Source organism: Prionailurus bengalensis, chromosome E1 (assembly GCF_016509475.1).
Source record: "Prionailurus bengalensis isolate Pbe53 chromosome E1, Fcat_Pben_1.1_paternal_pri, whole genome shotgun sequence".
NCBI lineage: Eukaryota > Metazoa > Chordata > Mammalia > Carnivora > Felidae > Prionailurus > Prionailurus bengalensis.
The window spans coordinates 57,687,066-57,707,304 of NC_057347.1; the positions used below are offsets into that span (position 1 = coordinate 57,687,066).

General features: G+C 55.6%; 1 protein-coding gene across 4 annotated transcripts in view; it reads right to left on the reverse strand.

The window, feature by feature from the left end:
* The window catches only part of USP36 (ubiquitin specific peptidase 36), a 36,725-nt gene that overhangs the window by 12,527 nt on the left and 3,959 nt on the right, over positions 1-20,239 (reverse strand). For all 4 annotated transcript variants that reach the window (XM_043585686.1, XM_043585687.1, XM_043585689.1 and 1 more), the window contains exons 3-12: positions 19,358-19,753; positions 18,601-18,822; positions 11,956-12,066; positions 11,273-11,375; positions 7,199-7,266; positions 6,672-6,742; positions 5,912-5,994; positions 4,778-4,889; positions 1,125-1,265; positions 81-181 (exon numbers count right to left, since the gene is read on the reverse strand). In XM_043585686.1, the coding sequence (XP_043441621.1) occupies positions 81-181; positions 1,125-1,265; positions 4,778-4,889; positions 5,912-5,994; positions 6,672-6,742; positions 7,199-7,266; positions 11,273-11,375; positions 11,956-12,066; positions 18,601-18,822; positions 19,358-19,610 (1,265 nt within the window). In that variant the 5' untranslated portion in view covers positions 19,611-19,753. The remainder of the gene's footprint in view (positions 1-80; positions 182-1,124; positions 1,266-4,777; positions 4,890-5,911; positions 5,995-6,671; positions 6,743-7,198; positions 7,267-11,272; positions 11,376-11,955; positions 12,067-18,600; positions 18,823-19,357; positions 19,754-20,239) is intronic.

The following is a 20,239-nucleotide window of genomic DNA, read 5'->3' on the forward strand; positions in this document are numbered from 1 at the left end:
CGCGGCAACGGGCACGGGGGAGCCCGCGGCCCGCAGCAGAGGGGACGGGCTCGCAGATGGCGGGGGGCAAAAGGACTCACTGCATGTAGAAGAGCACGTAGGCCTGCTGGTTCAGAACCACCTTGATGTTGCTGGAACGGACCGAGGAATCGTTCATCTGGTACCACTGTCCGTTGCTTGCCTGGAGCGGCACGGGGTGTGGGAGAAAACGACACAAAACGGAACAATCAACACGTGTTCTGTAAGCCGTATCTTTGAAAGAAGGAAATAAAAAAATCTGCTGTTAGGGGCGCCTGGGGGGCTCAGTCGGTTGAGCGTCCGACTTCACCTCAGGTCGTGATCTCCCAGTTCGTGGGTTCGAGCCCAGTGTTGGGCTCTGGGCTGACAGCTCTGAGCCTGGAGCCTGCTTTGGATTCTGTGTCTCCCTCTCTCCTTGCTCCTCCCCCATTCACACTCTGTCTCTCCCTTTCAAAAATAAATAAACGGGTGGCTCAGTCGGTTGAGCGTCCGACTTCAGCTCAGGTCACGATCTCACGGTTCACAAATTCGAGCCCCGCGTCAGGCTCTGTGCTGACAGCTCGGAGCCTGGAGCCTGCTTCAAATTCTCTGTTTCCCTCGCTCTCTGCCCCTCCCCTGCTCACGCTCTGTCCTTCTCGCTCTCAAAAATAAATAAACATAAAAAACAATCTGCTGTTAACCGCCATGTATACCCGTGTGCTGTCAATGACCTCGTGTTAAAACGTCCAGCGTTGCTCTCGCCCCGAATCCCTGCTCCCTCCTGGTGCAAGGCCGTCTAGGGTCTGATCTGCACAGCGTCTCCCACCAACACCCGGCCGTCCTGAGCCGCCTCCAGGCTGCTGGAGGCAGCCTCCCCCCGGAGTCTCAGCCCAAGTCCAAGGACGCTACAGATCCTGGCGCAACGGGTTCTAAAGACATCTTTGCCCTCCGTTCGCTGAAGCACCGAAGGGACCGGAACGCAGCCACAAACGCGGCCACTTTCCACGAGCACACGTTCTGCAGAGGCCCCACGTGGACATGCACCCACGGGCAAGGCACACCTGCCCCCAGGAGGCAGAGCGCGCGCCTCCAGCGGCCGCCGACGCACCTGGACACGGAGCACTGACCTTCACGTAGCAGTAGTAGTGGCCCGCGTGGCAGCTGTAGCCAGAGTGCACGAGGACCGCGTACAGCCCATACATGACGGGCTCGCCGCTGCTCTGGGACATGTACGGACGGAGGTTCAGGAATTCCGGGTAGCCTACATCCTGAAGGAAAAGCCCAGACAAGGCGACGGAAATTCATCAGCGAGAGAAGGTCAGTTCGCCCCCTCCACCCACAACTACGTAAAACGCACGATCGGCTGGTCTCTGACAACCGGGGGGCGACCAGGCCACGTGGCAACGCTGTGGCAAGAGCCCCTCAGCCAAGGGTGAAAATACGGGACGCAGGGAAGAGCGTCTTCCATCCGACCGACGTGAAACTGTTTTATCGTCCCGTCGGGTGACGCCTGGACTACCATGTCTCCCTGCGTGGGCCCCCAGCGTAAGGCGAGAGAAATAGCTCGTGCCCTCCACGCCACCGTAAGGAGCACTGGGGGGCGTCGGGGAGGCGATGGCCCGGTCTGGGTCTTCAGAGAAAACGGTGCTCACTCCACGGAGCCCACTGTCACAGTAGGTCAAAACCAGAACCAAGTGCATCGGGACAGAGGTCTCATGCCAGAATTTATTTCAAATTGGACAGTTTTCCACTGGGAAGTATTTTCACAAATTATCTCTGAGGGCCACCTGCGTGGCTCAGCTGGTTAAGCATCTGACTCTCGACTTTGGCTCAGGTCATTCTTTTTTTTTTTTTTTTAACATTTGCTCATTTTTGAAAGACAGAGCGCAAACGGGGGAGGGCTAGAGACAGAGGGAGACACAGAATCCGAAGCAGGCCCCAGGCCCCGAGCTGTCAGCACAGAGCCTGATGCGGGGCTCAAACCCACGGACCGTGAGCTCATGACCTGAGCTGAGGTTGGACGCTTCACCGACTGAGCCACCCAGGCGCCCCCTTTTTTTTGAAACAAGGCTCAGGTCATTCTTACAGTTTGTGGGATCGAGCCCCGTGCTTGATGTTGGGCATGGAGCCTGCTTAAGTCTCTCTCTTCCTGCACCCCTGCCCCGCTCATGCCTCCCTCTCTCTCTCTGTCTCTCTCAAAAACAAAATTACCTCTGAACGAGAGATTTACCTGCATCTCTGCCTATACACAACAGACGCTTTAAAAATGAAGTTTGAGTGGGGCGCCTGGGTGGCGCAGTCGGTGAAGCGTCCGACTTCAGCCAGGCCACGATCTCGCGGTCCGTGAGTTCGAGCCCCGCGTCGGGCTCTGGGCTGACGGCTCGGAGCCTGGAGCCTGTTTCCAATTCTGTGTCTCCCTCTCTCTCTGCCCCTCCCCCGTTCATGCTCTGTCTCTCTCTGTCCCAAAAATAAATAAACATTGAAAAAAAAATTTTTTTTAAATAAAAAAAAAAATAAAAATGAAGTATGAGTTACGTAGTGTGAACCACGGAGCGGAGTCTGACAAACGCGTACTGACCCATATTCCTATCGAGACACAGACATCAAGCCGGAAGTCTCGTATCCCGGGAGATACTCCATCTCAAATACTCACTGTTGTTATTTCTGTCACCATCTATCAGCTCTGACTGTTTCAGAGCTTTATACCATTAGAGACCTGGAATATGTACTTTTCTTTTTTAAAGAGAAATTTAAAAAAAAAAAAAAAGTTTACTTATTTATTTTGGGGGGGGGGGGGGTGCAGAGACAGAGAAGGGACAGAATCCCAAGCAGGTTCTGAGCCATCAGCCACCAGTGCAGAGCCTGACAAGGGGCTCGGACCATGAGACCGTGACCTGAGCCGAAAATGACAAACTCGGAATCTCAACAAACTCAACACACACTAAACTCACGGGCCCCCATCCAATCCTGCCAGATATGGGCCCCCAGATCAAACAGTTTTCTGATGGAAAACTAGTTCCGGGACATACTAAGGTGAAATATGAGCTCTTCAGGGCAAAACCACAATGACCTCATTTACCGCTAAGTCCCGCCGACTTCCCAGAGCACTGATGGCACGGTACGACGTAAGCACGTTAAGTATGAGCAAAATGAATGAATGAATGACCGGATCTCCCAACAATTAACTTCAGAAAACCCTTCATAACCTAAGTCTCCTCTTGGAAATTCAAAATGCAACACAGCTTATTAATAAAGGCTCTGAGAAGGCCTGTTAATTCCAAAGAATTGCTGAACTGCAGCTTGGCAGTTCCCAAACTCAGCTGGGCAGATGCTTTCAAAGTACAATACAGTTGTACGCACAAAATACGGTCTTTTGTAAACACGCAGCACAGACATTGTGCAGAACACAAGTTTGGGAAACGGTGCTCTAAGTCAGCCCCCATCACCGCATCACTGCCAGCAAGGAAACTGAGGCTCAGATAAGTGCCCTCCCCAAACCACATCGTCAGCTCTAACCGCTTTTATGACATGACATCTTCTGCTAAAAACGCCATCGTGCAGGGGCACCGGCCTGGCTCAGCTTGGAGAGCACTTGACTCTCGATCTCGGGGTTGTGGGTTCAAGCCCCATGTTGAGCACAGAGATTACTTTAAAAAGTTAATGAAATAAAATAGAGGCTCCCGGGAGGCTCAGTCAGTTAAGCGTCCAGCTCTTGATTTTGGCTCAGGTCATGATTTCAGTTCGTGAGTTTGGGCCCCACCGACAGTGCAGAGCCTGCTTGGGGTTCCCCCTTTTTCCCCCTCTCTCTGGCACTCCCCCACCTGTGAGTGCACATGCTTTCTCACAAAATAAACAAACTTAAAAATAAGTAAAGTAAAATTAAATTAAGTTAAAAAATAAAAGGCTTATGGGGCGCCTGGGTGGCTCGGTCGGTTAAGCATCTGACTCTTGATTTCGGCTCCGATCACAATCTCACGGTTCATGGGTTCGAGCCCCATATCGGGCTCTTCACAGGTGGTGCAAAGCCTGCTTGGGATTCTCTCTCTCTCTGCCCCTCCCCTGCGCTTTCTCTTTCTCAAAAATAAACTATAAAAAAATTTTTTTTAAATAAATGACTCACTTTGATATAATAAAATAAAAAGATAAAAAAATAACAATCACTCGAAGATTCTACAAAAATGCAGGCTCTTAAGCCCTGTCTTCCTGAGACTGTAAGTCACTGGCTCAGGGGCAGAGCCTGGAACCTGCATTCTTTTTTTTTTTTTAAACGTTTATTTATTATTGAGAGACAGAGAGACACAGAGCGTGAGCAGGGGAGGGGCAGAGAGAAAGGGAGACACAGAATCCGAAGTAGGCTCCAGGCTCAGAGCTGTCAGCACAAAGCCTGACACAGGGCTCCAACTCATGAACCGTGAGATCATGACCTGAGCCGAAGTCGGTCACCCAACCGACTGAGCCCCCCAGGTGCCCCATGGAACCTGTATTCTTTAACTTTTTTTTTTTTTTTTTTTTTAATCTTTATATATTTTTGAGGCAGAGAGACAGTGCGAGCAGGGAAGGGGCAGAGAGAGAGAGAGAGGAGACACAGACTCCGAAGCAGGCTCCAGGCTCCGAGCCATCAGCCCAGAGCCCGACGCGGGGCTCGAACTCACGAACCGAGCGATCATGACCCGAGCCGAAGTCGGACGCCTAACCGACTGAGCCCCCCAGGCGCCCCACGGAACCTGTCTTCTTTAAAGGCGGCCGACCGAGCAGACTGGACACTGTAGTGAACACTCACCTTCGTGATCTTTCCCCCACTGAAGTTGGCAAAGCGTTTGAGGGAGAGGGTTAAGACGTTGGACGTTCTGTGGATGGTGAAGCGCTTGCTGGCCGGAACCTTCTTCTTGCATCTGTGAGGGGCGGCAGGTGGAAAAGGTGATCAGTTCGTGCTCTGCGTCCCTAGATCCGAATCCCCGTGACTTAAATGAAGGAACGCTACCACAGGGACCTGGGGCCGCCGAAGAGCTGGAGACTGTAAAGCCTTGAGGAAGCACCTGCCCACACAGGGAAGCAACCCCCCACACACAGGAAGGAGCGAGCTGGAGCGGGTGTGGCCCAGTAATGCAGCGCGGGCGGGAAATCACTGAGCGTGAAGCCGGAAGACCAGGGGATGGGGGGCGAGAAGACAAGGAAAGCAAACAGCTTTCAGGGCACAGGGAGGCCGACTCGGAGAGGGAAAGGAAGGGCAGGAATAATGACTCTGAAAAGCATCAAGAAAAATATTCTTGGCGGGGGGGGGGGGGTGGGGGGGGTGGGGATGCCTGGGTGCCTCAGTCGGTTAAGCATCTAACTAGGTCACGATCCCGTGGTTTGTGAGTTCGAGCCCCACGTTGGGCTCTGCAACGACAGTGTGGAGCCTGCTTGGGATATATTCTCTCTCTCTTTCTCTTTCAAAGCAAATAAAAAAAGAAAAAGAATCTTCAGCGACTATAGCTTCTGAAGGAGCCAATACAAAGCACAACGCCCACGCAGTAAAATCCACGTGACCCTTAGCAGAACGGGGTCACAGTTACGTCTGCCGTGGCTGATGGAGGCCACAGAAGGCAGCTCGTCCAAGAGGCGGGACGGCAGAGGGCCACGTGGGGTCGCCTTGCCGCTCTGTGTCACCAAGGGACCTGCTTCCCGGGTGAGGAGCGCTCAGAACAGGGGCTGGCGCATCTTAAGTGCGACGCAAACCAACACCAGCTACAAAACCGTGGCCACTCCATCTGCATCGCGAAGAGGTTTCAGTCTTAAGATCTATATATCCTCCTCAAGAAATGTGAGTGGCGGTCACCTCTGGGGAGGGGCGGGGATGGCCGCAGGGCCGGGTCAGGCGGCCGGAGGTCCTCCCCGATGGCTCGCTCTCTGCCGTGAGCAAAACGGAACTTACTTTGCACACATATAGGCGTTCTCTCCACTCAGGACATCTGGCTTCACAAAAAGCTCCAGAGCGCGCACAATATTAGCGGCTTGCTGAGAAGGACAAAAACGGGGAAATGAATCAGCAGCAGAAGAAAAAGGCTGACTCGAGAAATGCCAAATGTAAGGTCTTTTTCAGGCTGAGGCAGCGAATCGCAATTTACTTGCATCCAAACTGGCCTGCCGGCTGCCACCTTCTGACACCCAGGATGTGCTGCAGAGGAGTGGGCCGGGGGTGGGAGGGGAGGTGGGGGTGGGGGTGGGAGGGGAGGTCAGGGCGGGGGGGAGGGGGGGGTGGAGGCAGACTGTGACCCCGGCCACACAGGTCAGGGCAGCTACCGCACGACTCCCAGGCGCGCTGGCCCCACACCCTGGGCACAGGTGACCCGGCCCCGGCTGCGGCACCAGAACGCCGGAGCGAGACGAGGCTGCTCTCCCAAAGGCCCGCCTGCCAGCGGCTCCCTGCCCAAGTCCCGCACGTACCGTGGCTCACCCCTCATGCCTCGGGGACACAAAGCCACGTTTTATCTTGTTTTAAACGAAAGCAACGCACACAGGGAAAAGGCCAGCAGCCATCGTGCAAAAACGGCGGCCCCTACTTCAAGGCGGTGACGCTCCCGGCATTTCTTTCCCTACCTGCCTGGGTAGTTCGCCATCCCTGCTTCCCGGCCCTCCCCCGCCTCCCCGGCCTCCGGCAAACGTGACCCAGCACAGCCGGCCGTGGTCCTTACCCGGATCTCCAGCGCTACGTCCAAGTAGGGGTCGTACGTGTCTGAGACGCTTTTGCACACCGAGCATTTCACTGCAACGGAACAAGCGGCAGTGGGCGGGGGCGGGCGCCCCCAGCGCGCCACCCCCACGTCTCCAACACCCAGCGCTGGGAGAAGCCCTCGGCCGGCCGCCGGCCCCTCGAGAACCCGCCCGCGTGCGCCGCCAGCCCAGCGACGGCCTCCGTCCCAGACCGTGGCCTCGGCGGGCCCCAGGCCCCAGCGGCAGGGCGGAGGCCGCACGTGAGGAGCTCAGGGGCTCAGAAAGAATAACGCCACCCTCGTCTACACGTGCCGGAGGCTCTGCTCCAGACCTCCTCCGGGAACAGTGGGCCTGTCGGCCAAGGGTGCATCTCAGAGGAGACCGGGGCCTCCGAGGCTCGCCCAGGTCCGCCCGCCAGGAAAGGGCCCCACCTGGGCGCGGACTCTCAGCCTTCCCTGATTGACATCCTCCTCCCTGAAAAGGGCGTAGAGAAAGCGTCTTCACCTACCACGCGATCTGAGATAGCCTCCAAAAATCTGATGGACCAGGGTGGTTGCCTGTGTCTGACGATCCAACCTGGAAAGGAGGCCACAGCCTTCAAGGGAATGACAGTTAGCAGCCCCCGCCTGAGTCACCCCGACCCAGCGCGCCGGGGGGAAACCCCACCACATGGCCCGTGACCCCACCACGCGGGCACGCTCACCCTGCCCCTCAGCGGGTCCCCGGCCGCTCCCCACAGCAGCTGCCTCAAGAACCCCCTCCCGACCCCCCACCCTTGACGGGAAATAAGAGGCCAGGGAAACGCGCCTGTGTGCCCACCCAGTCTACGACAGAAGTGCCCCATCCCTCTGGAACCCACCCCCGCCCCTGTCCGACGCCTGGCTGTCCTATGTCCAAGCCTCTTACCTGCTAAGAGGGGGAGTGAGCAGGGACACCCTCCCCCGTGCCCTCTCATGGGTCACGGTCAAATCCCCGGCCCCATTAACCAACCAGGATCCAAGACAACCCTCAGCCTCCCACCGAGCTGCCAAGTGGAGCCACGGGAGCCCTCTCCCCTCCCCTGCACCCCCAGCCCTGCGGATGCCTCCCCCCGCCACCTCTACACACGCCCCACGGCGCCCTGCCCTGGCCCCTTCTCTGCCTCAGCGTGCGGGCGGCCCCGACCCGGGGAGCTCGCTGAGGCGCGCAAGTCTACACCACGGGGACCGACAGACACAAGGGCACGTTTTCACCTTGTAGAGTTAGGAAATGAAAACCAAACACTGCCATGTATCACCACCACCATTCGCCGAAAGGAGGGATGTTTTAACTCCCCAGACCGTGGAGGACACAATCCCAGCACACGCCAGAAGCGTGTGGGAAGCCACATGTGACGGCAGCTGTGGAGACCCAGGTGGCCCCAAGCCAGCCAGGAGCCTGTCCCAACAGGGGCAAACCACCGCACGGAACCCGCCGTCCGTCCGGCCCGAGGCAGAGCCAGCTCAAGCTTCACACTAGCCCCAGGCAGGAGAAAACCCAATCCCAGAGAGCCAACTCCACGTCTGAAGGGTGGTCTGGAGAAGCCTGAGTCCTAGAGGCAGCTGGGAATCGCCCAGAGTCCCTGCAGGAAGGGGAGCCCACGGGAGAGCGAGGCTCGGGGCGCCTGCCACCAGAGTGGCTGCGGAGGTGACGGTGGGGAAGGGCGAGCGGAGCACAGGAGGGGACACAGGGTCCTGAGACACACACACGCCACAGGCCGTCCAGCCTGTGGCGCCCAGGACAGAAGGTGCGCTCACGGCACCCTGGATTGAGAACCACAGGAGCCACCAGGCGTAGGAGCTGCGCCCAAGCGGCCCCAGTCCTGCGCGGCACCATCAGGACAGGGCAGTGAACGAGAGCCACCTCGTCCGTTGGAGACGAGCCCCCAGAAAGCACACACAAGGCAGAAGACAAAATCCCAAGCGGAAGTAAAGATCCGCACACAAGCATTTGGGGAGAGGAAAACCATCGTAAGAAGTTTCAGAACCAAGAACAGAAAAGAGCAAACGGAGAAAGTTAACCGATACGGGGGGAAAAAAACAGGAGATCGGGTCGGAAACGAAGCGGGAATCACGCGGGGCCCGAAGGAAATGAGATTCAAGTGAACTCGGGGGAGGGGCGCGACAAGGCAGGAACGTGTCCGGAGGAGCGGTCGAGGTGAAGAAAGGGCCGCCAGACAGAGGGGGTCCTGCGGGGGAGACCCCGGCCAAGGGAGACGTGACAGGGAGGCCTTTAACACGCACCTGCCCTGAGATGGGTGTGGGGCGCCGCCCCGGACCGGGCGGAGATGCCCCGGCGCCCCCACCGGGAGACCCCGCGTTTGGGGGCACGGCGCCCGCCTAAGTGATTGCTGCACGTTTTCAAGCCCAGACACTCAGAACTGAGCCGATTCAAAAGTGTGGTTCGGACACCACGGGCCCGCTGCGTAAGGCATAAGAAGAAGTCTCCAGAGTCTACCGGTAAGAAGACATTTCCAGAGTCGAGGTCTGCCCACCACGAACGTCACCTCTGGGCACTGCTCGGGTGTCTAGGAAAGCTGACCGACCACGGTCAGCTCTACAAACGTTCCTGTGAAGCCGTCACACTTGAAAGACCGTGCACCCTTTAAGGGAAGGTCCTTGCAAGGACGAGAGAGAGAGGGACTCGCCTCAGGCAGCCCTGGGCCTATTTAACAGGGGGTAAGACGGAGGCAAAGGAAGGGATGAACGTGGGGGGAGAACACATGAAACCTGAAGTCCCGACAACGTAAGAGATAACTCAACCAAGAGTCAGGCGTGAGAGGAGAGGCAAGGACAGAGGGACGGAGCACAAGAAGCAGTGACAAACCAAAGGGTCCAGAAAAGAGGAGGAAGGCCACCTCCAAGGGTGCACGCAGAGTCGTCACTGGGAACAGACGCGGGTTGTCCTAAGCACCAGCCGAAAGTTCACAAGTTACCGAGCAAAGGAAAACCGGAGAGACGGAAACACAGCAGATGTGCTGGGGTAATCGTGGAGCAGTATCACAGCCGGACTAAGTCACAGTACCCGAGAAGGGGGCTGAACTTGCCCGTGGCAGAAACGGACTTCCAACAAAGGTACGGTGGTTGTATCTGACCACAGCCACGCTTCCAAAGCAAAAGCTCCAGGAGATACAAGGAGGCTGGCGCCCGCCCAGAATCAGCACCAAGGAGGGAGAAGCGAGTGCAGACAGGGGACAGCCAGCAGGACTGACGGCACAGGCCTCGAGACGGACGCGCAACGGGCGACCCCAACTACAGACTACACTGTGTCAGGTGCACGGGGACACTCACGAACCCCCACCGTCATGCATCGGGTCAGAACCGGTGCCAGGAAGTTCCATGAAGTAGAAACGTTATGCATACTCTCCATTCACAAGTTCAACTGAAAATCTTCAATAAAATCAAAAAGAAAAAAAGTCACTTCCACCTGCAGATCAAACGAATTCAGCTTACGCCACTCTTGTCTCACTTCGCGAAGACCAGCGACGCCTTTCTCACGGACGGGGGCGTGGAAAGCACCCAACTCCCCGCTGTGCAGGTGCCCGGCCACACGTACCTCACCTGACGTCGGACCCGCTCATCTTCCGCTTCTGTGCCCCAACCTGGAAGGCTCACCGCCACCTACCTGGCTCTCCAGACCACAAACCTGGACGACTCCCGCCCACGGGCCCCAACCCCAACCTTACCCATCCCTCCCGCATTCTCCCACCCCTGGAGGGCCTGGGTAACTGGGCGTGTGTGTGTGTGTGTGTGTGTGTGTGTGTGTGTGTGTGTTTTGGGGGGGGGGGGGGTGTCAGCTGCTGTCCTAAAACCTCTCAGGTGATTCCGTGCTGAGACCAGGCCTGGCAACCACTGCTGGGGACGTGCTGTACCCACGTGCATGGCAGTGAGGCCACATTGCTCGCCTCCCCTTTGCCCCCGTCGGAGCCTGGGGTGACCCGTCCTAGGAGGCCTCCTGCAGGGTAAGAGCACAGTGGAATTTTCCCGGGAAGGCTCCCGAGGCGTCCCTGCACTACAGCATGTACTACGTGACCTCGTAGACACCGGCCATCCCCGATGGCAACCGTGTCACAAAAGGCAAGACGCGGCATAAAGTCGGCGACCCGTCGCATGCTCTCAAATTTAGAATGAAGGAACAGTAACCGTGCAGAAAGTAAGCTCAAAAATCCTAAACCTCCTACCCTGGAACGTTCAAGTTCTTTCATAAAGACGTAATTCCTACCCCGCCATCCTCCGTATCAAAATAGTAAGGTGATTTCTAAAGACGGGAAGAGTCCGGGACGACAGCGGACGACCCTCACACAGACCTGCCAGAGCATCCTCCCTGTGGCGAGCTGTGGGCACAGAGCTCCGCCCCCACCGCCCCCTTCGGAGGTGCCCCGGGGGGGCCCTGCAGTCCCTCATGTGAGCATCAGCAGGTCAAGGACCCGGAAGGCAGGGTCTAAGGTCAAGGACCCGGAAGGCAGGGTCTACAGCGGTAAGCCTGGGGACAGGGGCACGTCTCCCGTCTCCGCGGGAACAGGGGTGAAGCCTCTGAGGAGAGGCGGGTGAAGGGAAACACCTACTTGGCACAGCCATTCAAACAGGCCTTCTGCATGGCGTCGATGGTGTACCGCAGAAATTCGTGTGCATCCTCCTGGTTCCCAAAGCGGAAATGCCGGGCAATCTCTGCAGACAGACAGAAGCATCAGACTGGCAGGGGAGAGCTCACACCTTCTGCCCCGGTTCCCCGCTGTCCCAAGGGTAAACGGGAAGCACCTGCAAAGCGGCCAGTGAGGAAATCGAGGGCTCTGCGTAAAGTGCGTGTCCCGTCCTCATGGCAGAGGTTTCCCCACCGAGACCTAAGAGCTTAAACGCTCCATGCTTAACAGAAGAGCCAGAGGCCACGAGACACCAGTCACCAAGGATGTGGAATCCACTGGTCAACTACTTTTCCAGGAGCCCACGCACAGCACAGACGATCACAACGGCACCACACACGACTTTCAGAACCAGGGAAGTCAGTCTGTGTTAAGTGGCTCCTGTGATGTTCACAAGAGCCCCTCCCCCCCCGCCCGGCCCGAACCTCCACATGCTTCAGGGTGGAGGGCAGCGCACACCCCCACGCGAAGCCCTCCCCGCTGACCCCAGCGCCACCACCTGCGCCCGAGTGCTCTTCTGGGAAGTCTTAGACTGTCGCCTCGTTCCTGATTCCTCCACACACCCCCTCCTCCGACCTCCCCAGCGCCCACCGCAGACGAACTCTTACTTTTCAGGTCTCGGATGAAGGAGACGGGCTTGATGGCGTTGCCGCTGTTGGCGAAGGCCTGCACAATGTGGTTCTGCATGACGCACAGCATGCAGAAGCTGCCTTGGTGACCTGCGGGGCGAGGCGGTCACCGTGAGGGGGGAGCTCCCGAGACGTCTCGCCACACGGCCCAGGGAACGGCTGGGCCACAGGGGTCCCAGATGCCCTGAAGCCAGCCCACTGTCCACGAAGGAAGCATTTCCTCTGCTGGAGAGCGTGGGGGGCCGTGACCCATCCAAAGTTGTACTTCCAGCACGTACCCCACCACCCTGAGCTGGCGCTGCTGACCTGAGGCCCTTTACATATTTCCTGGGTGCTACTTACTAGAAGCGGGAAGTCTGACTTTCAAAATGAAGTTTGGAACATGTTTTTCCTAACTTCTAAGCTGGATCACGTGGTCCATAAACGTGAACGCTTCAGGCTCCCCCGACAACTCTTAGTTTGCTCCTCAGATGTGGGAACCTCTGCTCTCTTGGTTCTGGAAACTGCCCGCTGCCGTCTCAAGGCTTGGCGAGCTTCTTCCGTATAGACCCGGGAGGTTAAGTACAGCCAGGTCGGGGAGCCGTCTGCTCTTACACCGTCCGCGACGATGTGGCTCCGTCTCTGGGGAGCACAGGCAGCACACCATGCAGCCACAGACCGTACCTCAACGGGCGGGATGTGCGCCTCGGAACTCGACCTACAGAGCAGGCAGCGGGCCAGACTGAGACCACAGGCCACGCTCCGCCAGCCCCTGCTGTGTGTGCAACTATTTGCTGCTGCTCGGCCAGCAGGCCGGACGGTGGTACGTCTTAACCTTTATTTCAAATGACGACATCTTTTAAATGCAGAGAAGTACAAAGCCTATATACCATTGAGCGCCAACCCGTTTTAGGGGCTCCAGAAGGAAAACACTGCCGTGACAGCGACGTCTCCTCCCCTGCACTGCCCACACGCCCTCATCGGAGGTCACCGCGATCCCGAACTAGGTCACAACTGCTCCCGCTCACGTAGTTATCGCGCTAAGGCACGAGCGTGTGTACCCACAAACAATAAGCGTGTTTATGCTTAGCCTACGTAAACTACGCCGTGCAGTGTGAACGGCTCCGCAGTTCTGACGTGGCTGTGGTTCCTTCACGTAGGCTGGAGTATCTGACCACAGGAACAGACCACGGTTCACTTACATGCTTCCTGCTGACTCTGTGTCTCTGCTCCCACAAACAGTCCCGCACCTGCTTCCTTGTGTGCAACCTTCTCTAACGCATACGCCCACGACGGACTTCTGGGTCCCGGGGCAGGCGCGTCTTCAATTCTGCAGGATACCTGCTGTTCCACATACCCTATGTTACTTCTGAAACAGGCCCAGCTTGTACCACAAACCAATCAATCAAACACTCCTCCTTACCCAGTTACTTAGGCCCGTCTCAGAATCGATACTGAAACGGCATGCGGCCTGCTCACCACACGCACATAAGAACTCTAGTATTGAAAAACAGAAAAGAACTTGCATTAGCGAAGACGTGCAGAAACTGGAAACCCTGTGCACTGTTGCTGAGGACGTGGAACGGCGCAGGGGCTGTGAAAAGAAACAGTATGGCGCCTCCTGGAGGAATCAAAAACGGAATTCCCGTGGGAATCAGCCATTCCACTGCAGGGTGCACACCCAAGAGGACGGGGAACGGGGTCTCGAGCGGGTATTCGCACACACCGTTCACGGCGTTATTCACAAGCGCTGAAGCACAGAAGCCAAGTGTCCAACAACAAGGGAATGGGTAACGACGTGTGGTGCAGGTGGACACCGGAATGGTGTTCGGCTTGGAACAGAAAAGCAGACCCTGACACCCGCGACGGCGGGGACGAACCTCGGGGACGAGACGCTGGTGTAGTCGGCCAGACACGAGAGGCCCAACGCCATCGGACTCTACTTGTGCGAGGGAGCCGGAGCAGGCCAGTTCACAGAGACGGAGGCAGGATGGGGGGCGCCGGGGAGGGGGACGTGGACTCCGTCGTCATGGGCAGAGTTTCAACTTGGGACGATGGGGTTCTGGAGCTGGACGGGTGGCCGCATGGTAACGTGACTGCACCTCGTGCCGCTCAGCCGTGCGCTCAGAGCGGCAAGTCTGGGGGCGCCTGGCGCTCGGTCGGTGGAGGGTGCGACTCTTGATCTCGGGGTCATGAGTCTGAGCTCCGTGTGGGGGGTGGAAAAAAAATACTAACATCGGTTTTCTGGCTAGATCCCGGTGCCGAAGCGGTCCAGCCAGCGTGTAGCAGTTCTGGCGATACTTTTCAGGATCCTTGAGGATCTCCAAACAGCACATACTCGCGGAGGAAGAGACGACAGCCCAAGCCCACTCGGGGTCACTCAGACAGCCAGTGGGGTACAGGGGAAAACTACTAAAACTTCCCTCAATACTTTTACTCCAAAAAACCTTAGACACTGAGGCTCACCAGCACTCGGCAGAGCGACCCAGAGCGACGCGGGCGCCCTCCCAGGAGAGGGAACCTGAGGGAACGGGGGACGTCCCACCACCGACAGGGCCGATCCCGGTGGCTCCCACCTCACACCCTCGCTCCCACGCGCCAGGTGTGATGGATGGGATGCAGGGACTTATGGGTGTTTCCTACGTCCCTCCATCAGCCCTAATAAGGTGGACGACGGGTGCCGCAGAGAAAGCAGAAACGAAGGGCAGCGGTGCAGAGAAGGGCAGGACAAAACTAGGGCAGGGTAGGGTCATCACCACCACCACCACCACGAGATAAAAGCAAAGAAAGCCTAGTCTGGTCTTACTGGAAGTCCACCCAAAACAACCCTAATGACACCGAGGTCGCTACCGGAAATAGAGACTTATAACCAGCCACGCCTCCAGCGTGCACAGTGCCTCAGTATTTTAACTGCAGCAGCCACAGAGCCATTCCGATCCCAAGACGTTACAAAATGCTAGTTTCTTTCACGAAATAACAAAGAACACAGCTGATATCCCCGAACACGTCACACAACCCAAACCTCTTACCCTACCGCTGCCCCTCTCTCGCTCCCATCTCCCTGCCCCAGGTCTAGCCTGATTTCCTATTTTCCTTGCGTACCAACTAAAAAAATCATGGTTCTTTTTTAGCCTTCTCCCACGCGCGTGTACCTAAATACTGTGTCGTCTTGCTTTTTCAGCTTTATAAACAGCAATTCACGCCGTACGCGGTCTTCTGGGACTTTTTCTTCACTCTGCCTTGTGGCCTTCGGATTCACCGGCGGAGCGGGTCACTCGCGCTCCTGCACCACCGGGGGCCGCTCCGCCCCAGGCCCACCCGTGACTCTGGGATCCGTTCTGTTCACGGGCACCTGAGCTGCTGGCAGCCGTGTTTACACAGGTGTCGTGACACGCGTGTCCCGGAGCTTTCCTGCAGAACTGCTGGCCGGGAGAGTATCTGGAAGAGGCCAGAGCAGACGAGCGTCAGAGGCTCTCGCTCACCTTCGTGCTGCCTGACGTTCAGTGTCGTCAGGCTTCTGAATCTTCACCCATCACAGAGCTGGGCCGTGGTACCGGTCCCGGTTGTGCTGGCGTTTCCCTGGTTCCGAGCGAGGCTGACCATCTCTCCCTGTCCTTCTGACCGCGAGCTTCCGCTTCTGTAAAATGCTGGTTCATAATCTTCACTTAGTTTTGTGTAGGTTGTCCATCCCTTATTGGTCTGCATTCTTTCCACATTCTCAGCAGTGATCCTCTGCTGGCGACGCGTCCCAGGTTCTGCCTCTGGTTCGCAGCTCCCCGTTTGCCTTTTGATTTCCTTCAAGTGCTTTTTGTGAACCAAAGTTGCTACTGTTAATGCATTTGAATTCGTCATTTGTGATAGTTAGTGCTGAGTCCTGTTTAAGAAATCTCCTATCCCAGGGGCGCCTGGGTGGCTCCGTCGGTTAAGCGTCCGACTTCAGCTCAGGTCACGATCCCACGGTCCGTGAGTTCGAGCCCCGCGTTGGGCTCTGGGCTGATGGCTCAGAGCCTGGAGCCTGCTCAGAGCCTGGAGCCTGCGTCCGATTCTGTGTCCCTCTCTCTCTGCCCTTCCCCCGTTCATGCTCTGTCTCTCTCTGTCTCAAAAATTAATAAACGTTAAAAAAAAAAAAATTAAAAAAAAAAAAAAAAGAAATCTCCTATCCTGGGGCCCCCCGGGGGGGCTCAGGCAGTTAAGCGTCTTTGACTCAGGTCATGATCTCGCAGTCTGTTGAGTTCCAGCCCGCGTCAGGCTCTGTGCTGGCAGCTCAGAGCACGGAGACTGCTTCAGATTCTGTGTCTTCCTCTCTCTCTGCCCCTCCCCTGCTCATGCTGTCTCTCAATAATAATAAACATTAAAAAAAAAAAAAGAAAGAAAGAAAGAAAAAAAGAAAAAGAAATCTCCCCTCCTAAGGTCAGAAAGATAGTTGCCAACGTTTGCTATCAGAGTGTGATGTTTGCTTCTGATATTAAATTTTGAACGCATCTTTTGTGCACGGCTACGCTGTGAAATGGGGGTCCTATCTCACTCTTCCCAGATGTAAGCCTGAGTTCTTTCAAAGTTCCGTTTGTTTAAAATGAGAGACACGTGAAAGAGCAGTCTGTAGGTAACACACTTCCAGATACGTGCAGATCTGTTTCTGGGCTCTGCTCCACCGCCCTGGTCAGTCTGTCCCTCCCTGACCCAATACTCTCGACACGTTAGTTTCTCTACGTGACAAGACTTCCTAGCTGGTAGGGCATCTCTCTCCCTATAGCCTCCTTCAGAAGCGTCCTGGTGATACTGAGTCCTTTGCTTTGCTTTTTCGTATACATTCTAGAATCAGCCGGAGTTACGTTAACGAGTCTACGTTAACCTGGGGAGAACCAACATTTTTATCACAGCGAGGCTTCCTTCTGAAGGCAGCTATCTTCGTGTATGTAGGTTCTTGTGTAACGTCCTTCAGTGAGAGATCTCTTGGTAAATTTAAGTCTAGACACTTTATCATTTTTGTTGCTATTACAAACTTTTTTCATAGTAGCAACTTTTTTTTTAAAACTTGTTTGGCATGGAGAAATTCAACTAACTTTTTGTACGCTGACCTATTTAGTTACGTTGCCAAATTTCTAATTTATAGTTTCTTTCGCTTTTCTTTTCTTCCTTTCTTTTTTTTTTTTCTTAGGAACGTTATTTTCAAGTTAACAATGGTGCGTTCTCTCCTTTTTCCCCCCACGTCACCACTCTGGCTGAGACGGACACATCTTCAACACAAGGGGTGACAGGGACCCTTATTTCACGCTGTGTTTTGAAGAGTATATGCTTCCAATATTTTCCTATTGAGAACTTTGGGGGGGGTTTTGTTTGTTTTTGTTTTTTCGTGTTTGGTAGATAACGATTTATCAAGATAAGGAAACTCCTTCCTATTGCTGCTTTACTAAAAGCTCATCATCAATTTCTTTTTTGGGCATTTATTTGCAGGTGACCGTTCCCTTTTCATCTGCTGATACAATAATTAAGGAAGCAAAATTAGCAGTCACTTACACGGCACTAAACTGTGGCCCAAGTACCATTCTGAGCATTTCCCGTGATTCATTCAAACTTCCCAACAACACTATCAGGATCATGGCATTTAACAGTCACACTTGGGAGATTTTCACATTTTAGAACATCCTTGCAGGGCTACGATGAACACAAACTGCTCACAGTGTTTAAAAGACTATGGAGTTTGGGGGCGCCCGGGTGGCTCAGTCGGTTGAGCGTCCGACTGCGGCTCAGGTCATGATCTCACGGTTTGTGAGCTCGAGCCCCGCGTCGGGCTCTGTGCTGACAGCTGGGGGCCTGGAGCCTGTTTCAGATTCTGTGTCTCCCTCTCTCTCTCTGCCCCTCCCCCGCTCATGCTCTGTCTCTGTCTCAGAAATAAACATTTAAAAAAAATTAAAAAAAAAAAAAGACTGGAGTTTGGTAGTTGTTTGTCTAGAAGTTTCTTAACTTCATTCGTGAATAAGATGGGGCTGTAATTTGTCTTATGTTGTACTCGTTTAATTTCATTCCCCAAGTTATTAGAACCTCATAGGACGAGCTGGGGGGTTTTTCTCTCCTTCTCTATTCTCTGGAAGAGTTTGTGAAGCATGGCAACGAACTGTTTCTCAAAATTTTCATGAAGCTCACCCATAAGTCGTCTCAGCCTGGTATTTTCTTCATCGGAAGATCTAATCCACCCTTGTAATTTCTTTATTAGTTACAAGGCTTTTAAAACTTTCTACTTGCTTCAGTTTTGGTAAGTTACATTTTATTTCACCCCTTTTACCCATTTTAAATTTCTACTTGGGGGCATGTTTTATAATGCGCATAAAACGCTGACTGGTACAATAACGGATGTATAGAGTCGTTGGATACACGTAGTTTGGATGTATTTTTTGAAAACCCCTCTCTCCGTTTAGGAACTCCTTTTTACAAGAGTTCGGGACCAACGCTCTACCTGAGACTGGCTGCCACGGCCCGTCCTGCTGCGGGCACACGACAAATTCAGGTTTTGTCAGTTACTACGTCACGAACGTCACTCCGAAATCTGACCCGGGCTGAGGGCTGCCAGGCCGTGAGCACGTGGGTTTGTCTCCGCGGGACACCGTCCGGTCCCCCACGACCCCCAGGCCGCCCCCTCCCACTCACAGTTGCGAGCATGCTCCTTGGAGAGCAGGTAGTTGGCCAGAGGCGGAGTGTAGGTCAAACACTGTACGGTCGAGTTCAAGAAGCAGGTGTTGCCGAGGTTGTGGAGCCCCGCTCCCACGCGGTAAACCCGCTCCCACTTTAGAGACAGCCGCTCGGTGGGGAAGAGCACTTTCTGTGGGGCGGGGACGCCGTCCCCACAGCTCTCGTACGCATGCTCGCTGCCTGTGAGAGAAGGGAGGAGGGAAGAAACAAGGGCCTGAGTCCACGCACAGGTGGACCACAAGAGGCACACTCGGCCTGCACGTGGCCAAAACACGGCGTGAAAGGCTAACTGGTGTTCCCGCCCACCGGGAGTTACTAGAAAGCCCGGGAGAAAACCCGGTCATCCCACGGTCCTCGCAGACCGCACAGGTCTGGAATTCGAGGAGCCCCCCATGGATGGGAAGGCGAGGCTCAGAGAACGAACGGCTAGAGGGGCCAGGCCCCCGCATGCTGAGGCCCAGCCCTCTCCTCTCGTTTCCAAGCCCCGCCTTTGATGAAACGCACACGAGTTCCAAGGCCTCTCGAAGGTCACGGATCTCTTTCTGACCAACCCCGTGTCGTTATTTCTACGACTGAAAGCCACCGACCCCGCTGAAACCTCCCAACTCTCTGACCACATCTCTATTTTTGTGCCTCCCACTCGGCCAACGCTCCGTCCATCTGCGTGGTCAACACACATCGAGACCCCTCCTGCCGGCCAACCGTGCGTCTATACCCTGTCTCCTGGCCTGAGGCTCATCTCCGCTCCTGTGGCGACCGGCTCCCTCCGTTTTAGGATTCAGCAAAACATATTTGCTCTTTAAGGACTCCAGCTGATAGGAGAAACTCTTGCTGGCTGGCTCGAACTCAATCTTCTGTAGAAGGACTTTCTTGGCAGAGGAGGCCAGGAGCTTCCCCAGCTCTCCATCGTCAGCCGAGTCCTTGCGGCCGGGTTTCAGGGCTTCCTTCAACTTATCGACTATTGGCATGGTGCATCACCGTGGGGACAAGAAGGGACACAGAGCGACGAGTACCCAGGTCCCAGGAACAAAGCATCACTTCTCTGCAATCCCGTCGTTGGTCTTTACGGATGCTAGCCACCACACAAGCTTCTCTGGACCGGCTGCCAACCCTACAAAGGAAGCGTAAAACACGGAAACGTGTCACCAACCGCTTGGACGGAGCAGAGGCCGTGCTTCTCTCAGAAAGACCAGGTGCTTCCACGAACAGCGCCGAACACACAGTGACGGCACCGGGCGCCAGGCGAGCCGCGCAACGTGCATTTGCTCCACACGGGACGGTGCACCTCCCGCCGGCCACACCCGCCTTCAAAAGGTGACCTCGTGGTCCTAGTGTGTGCTCACAAACAGGGAAACGCTAACTCTCACAGGACACCCTGGTTGCACACACACATCCATGTAATAAAAGAAGTAAATGGGGTAACTGGGGGGGCTCAGTCAGTTGAGCGTCCGACTTGGGCTCAGGTCATGATCTCGCGGTTCGTGGGTTTGAGCCCCGTGTCGGGCTCCGTGCTGACAGCTCGGAGCCCGGAGCCCGAAGCCTGCTTCCGATTCTGTGTCTCCCTGTCTCTCTGTCCCTCTCTTATTCATGCTCTGCC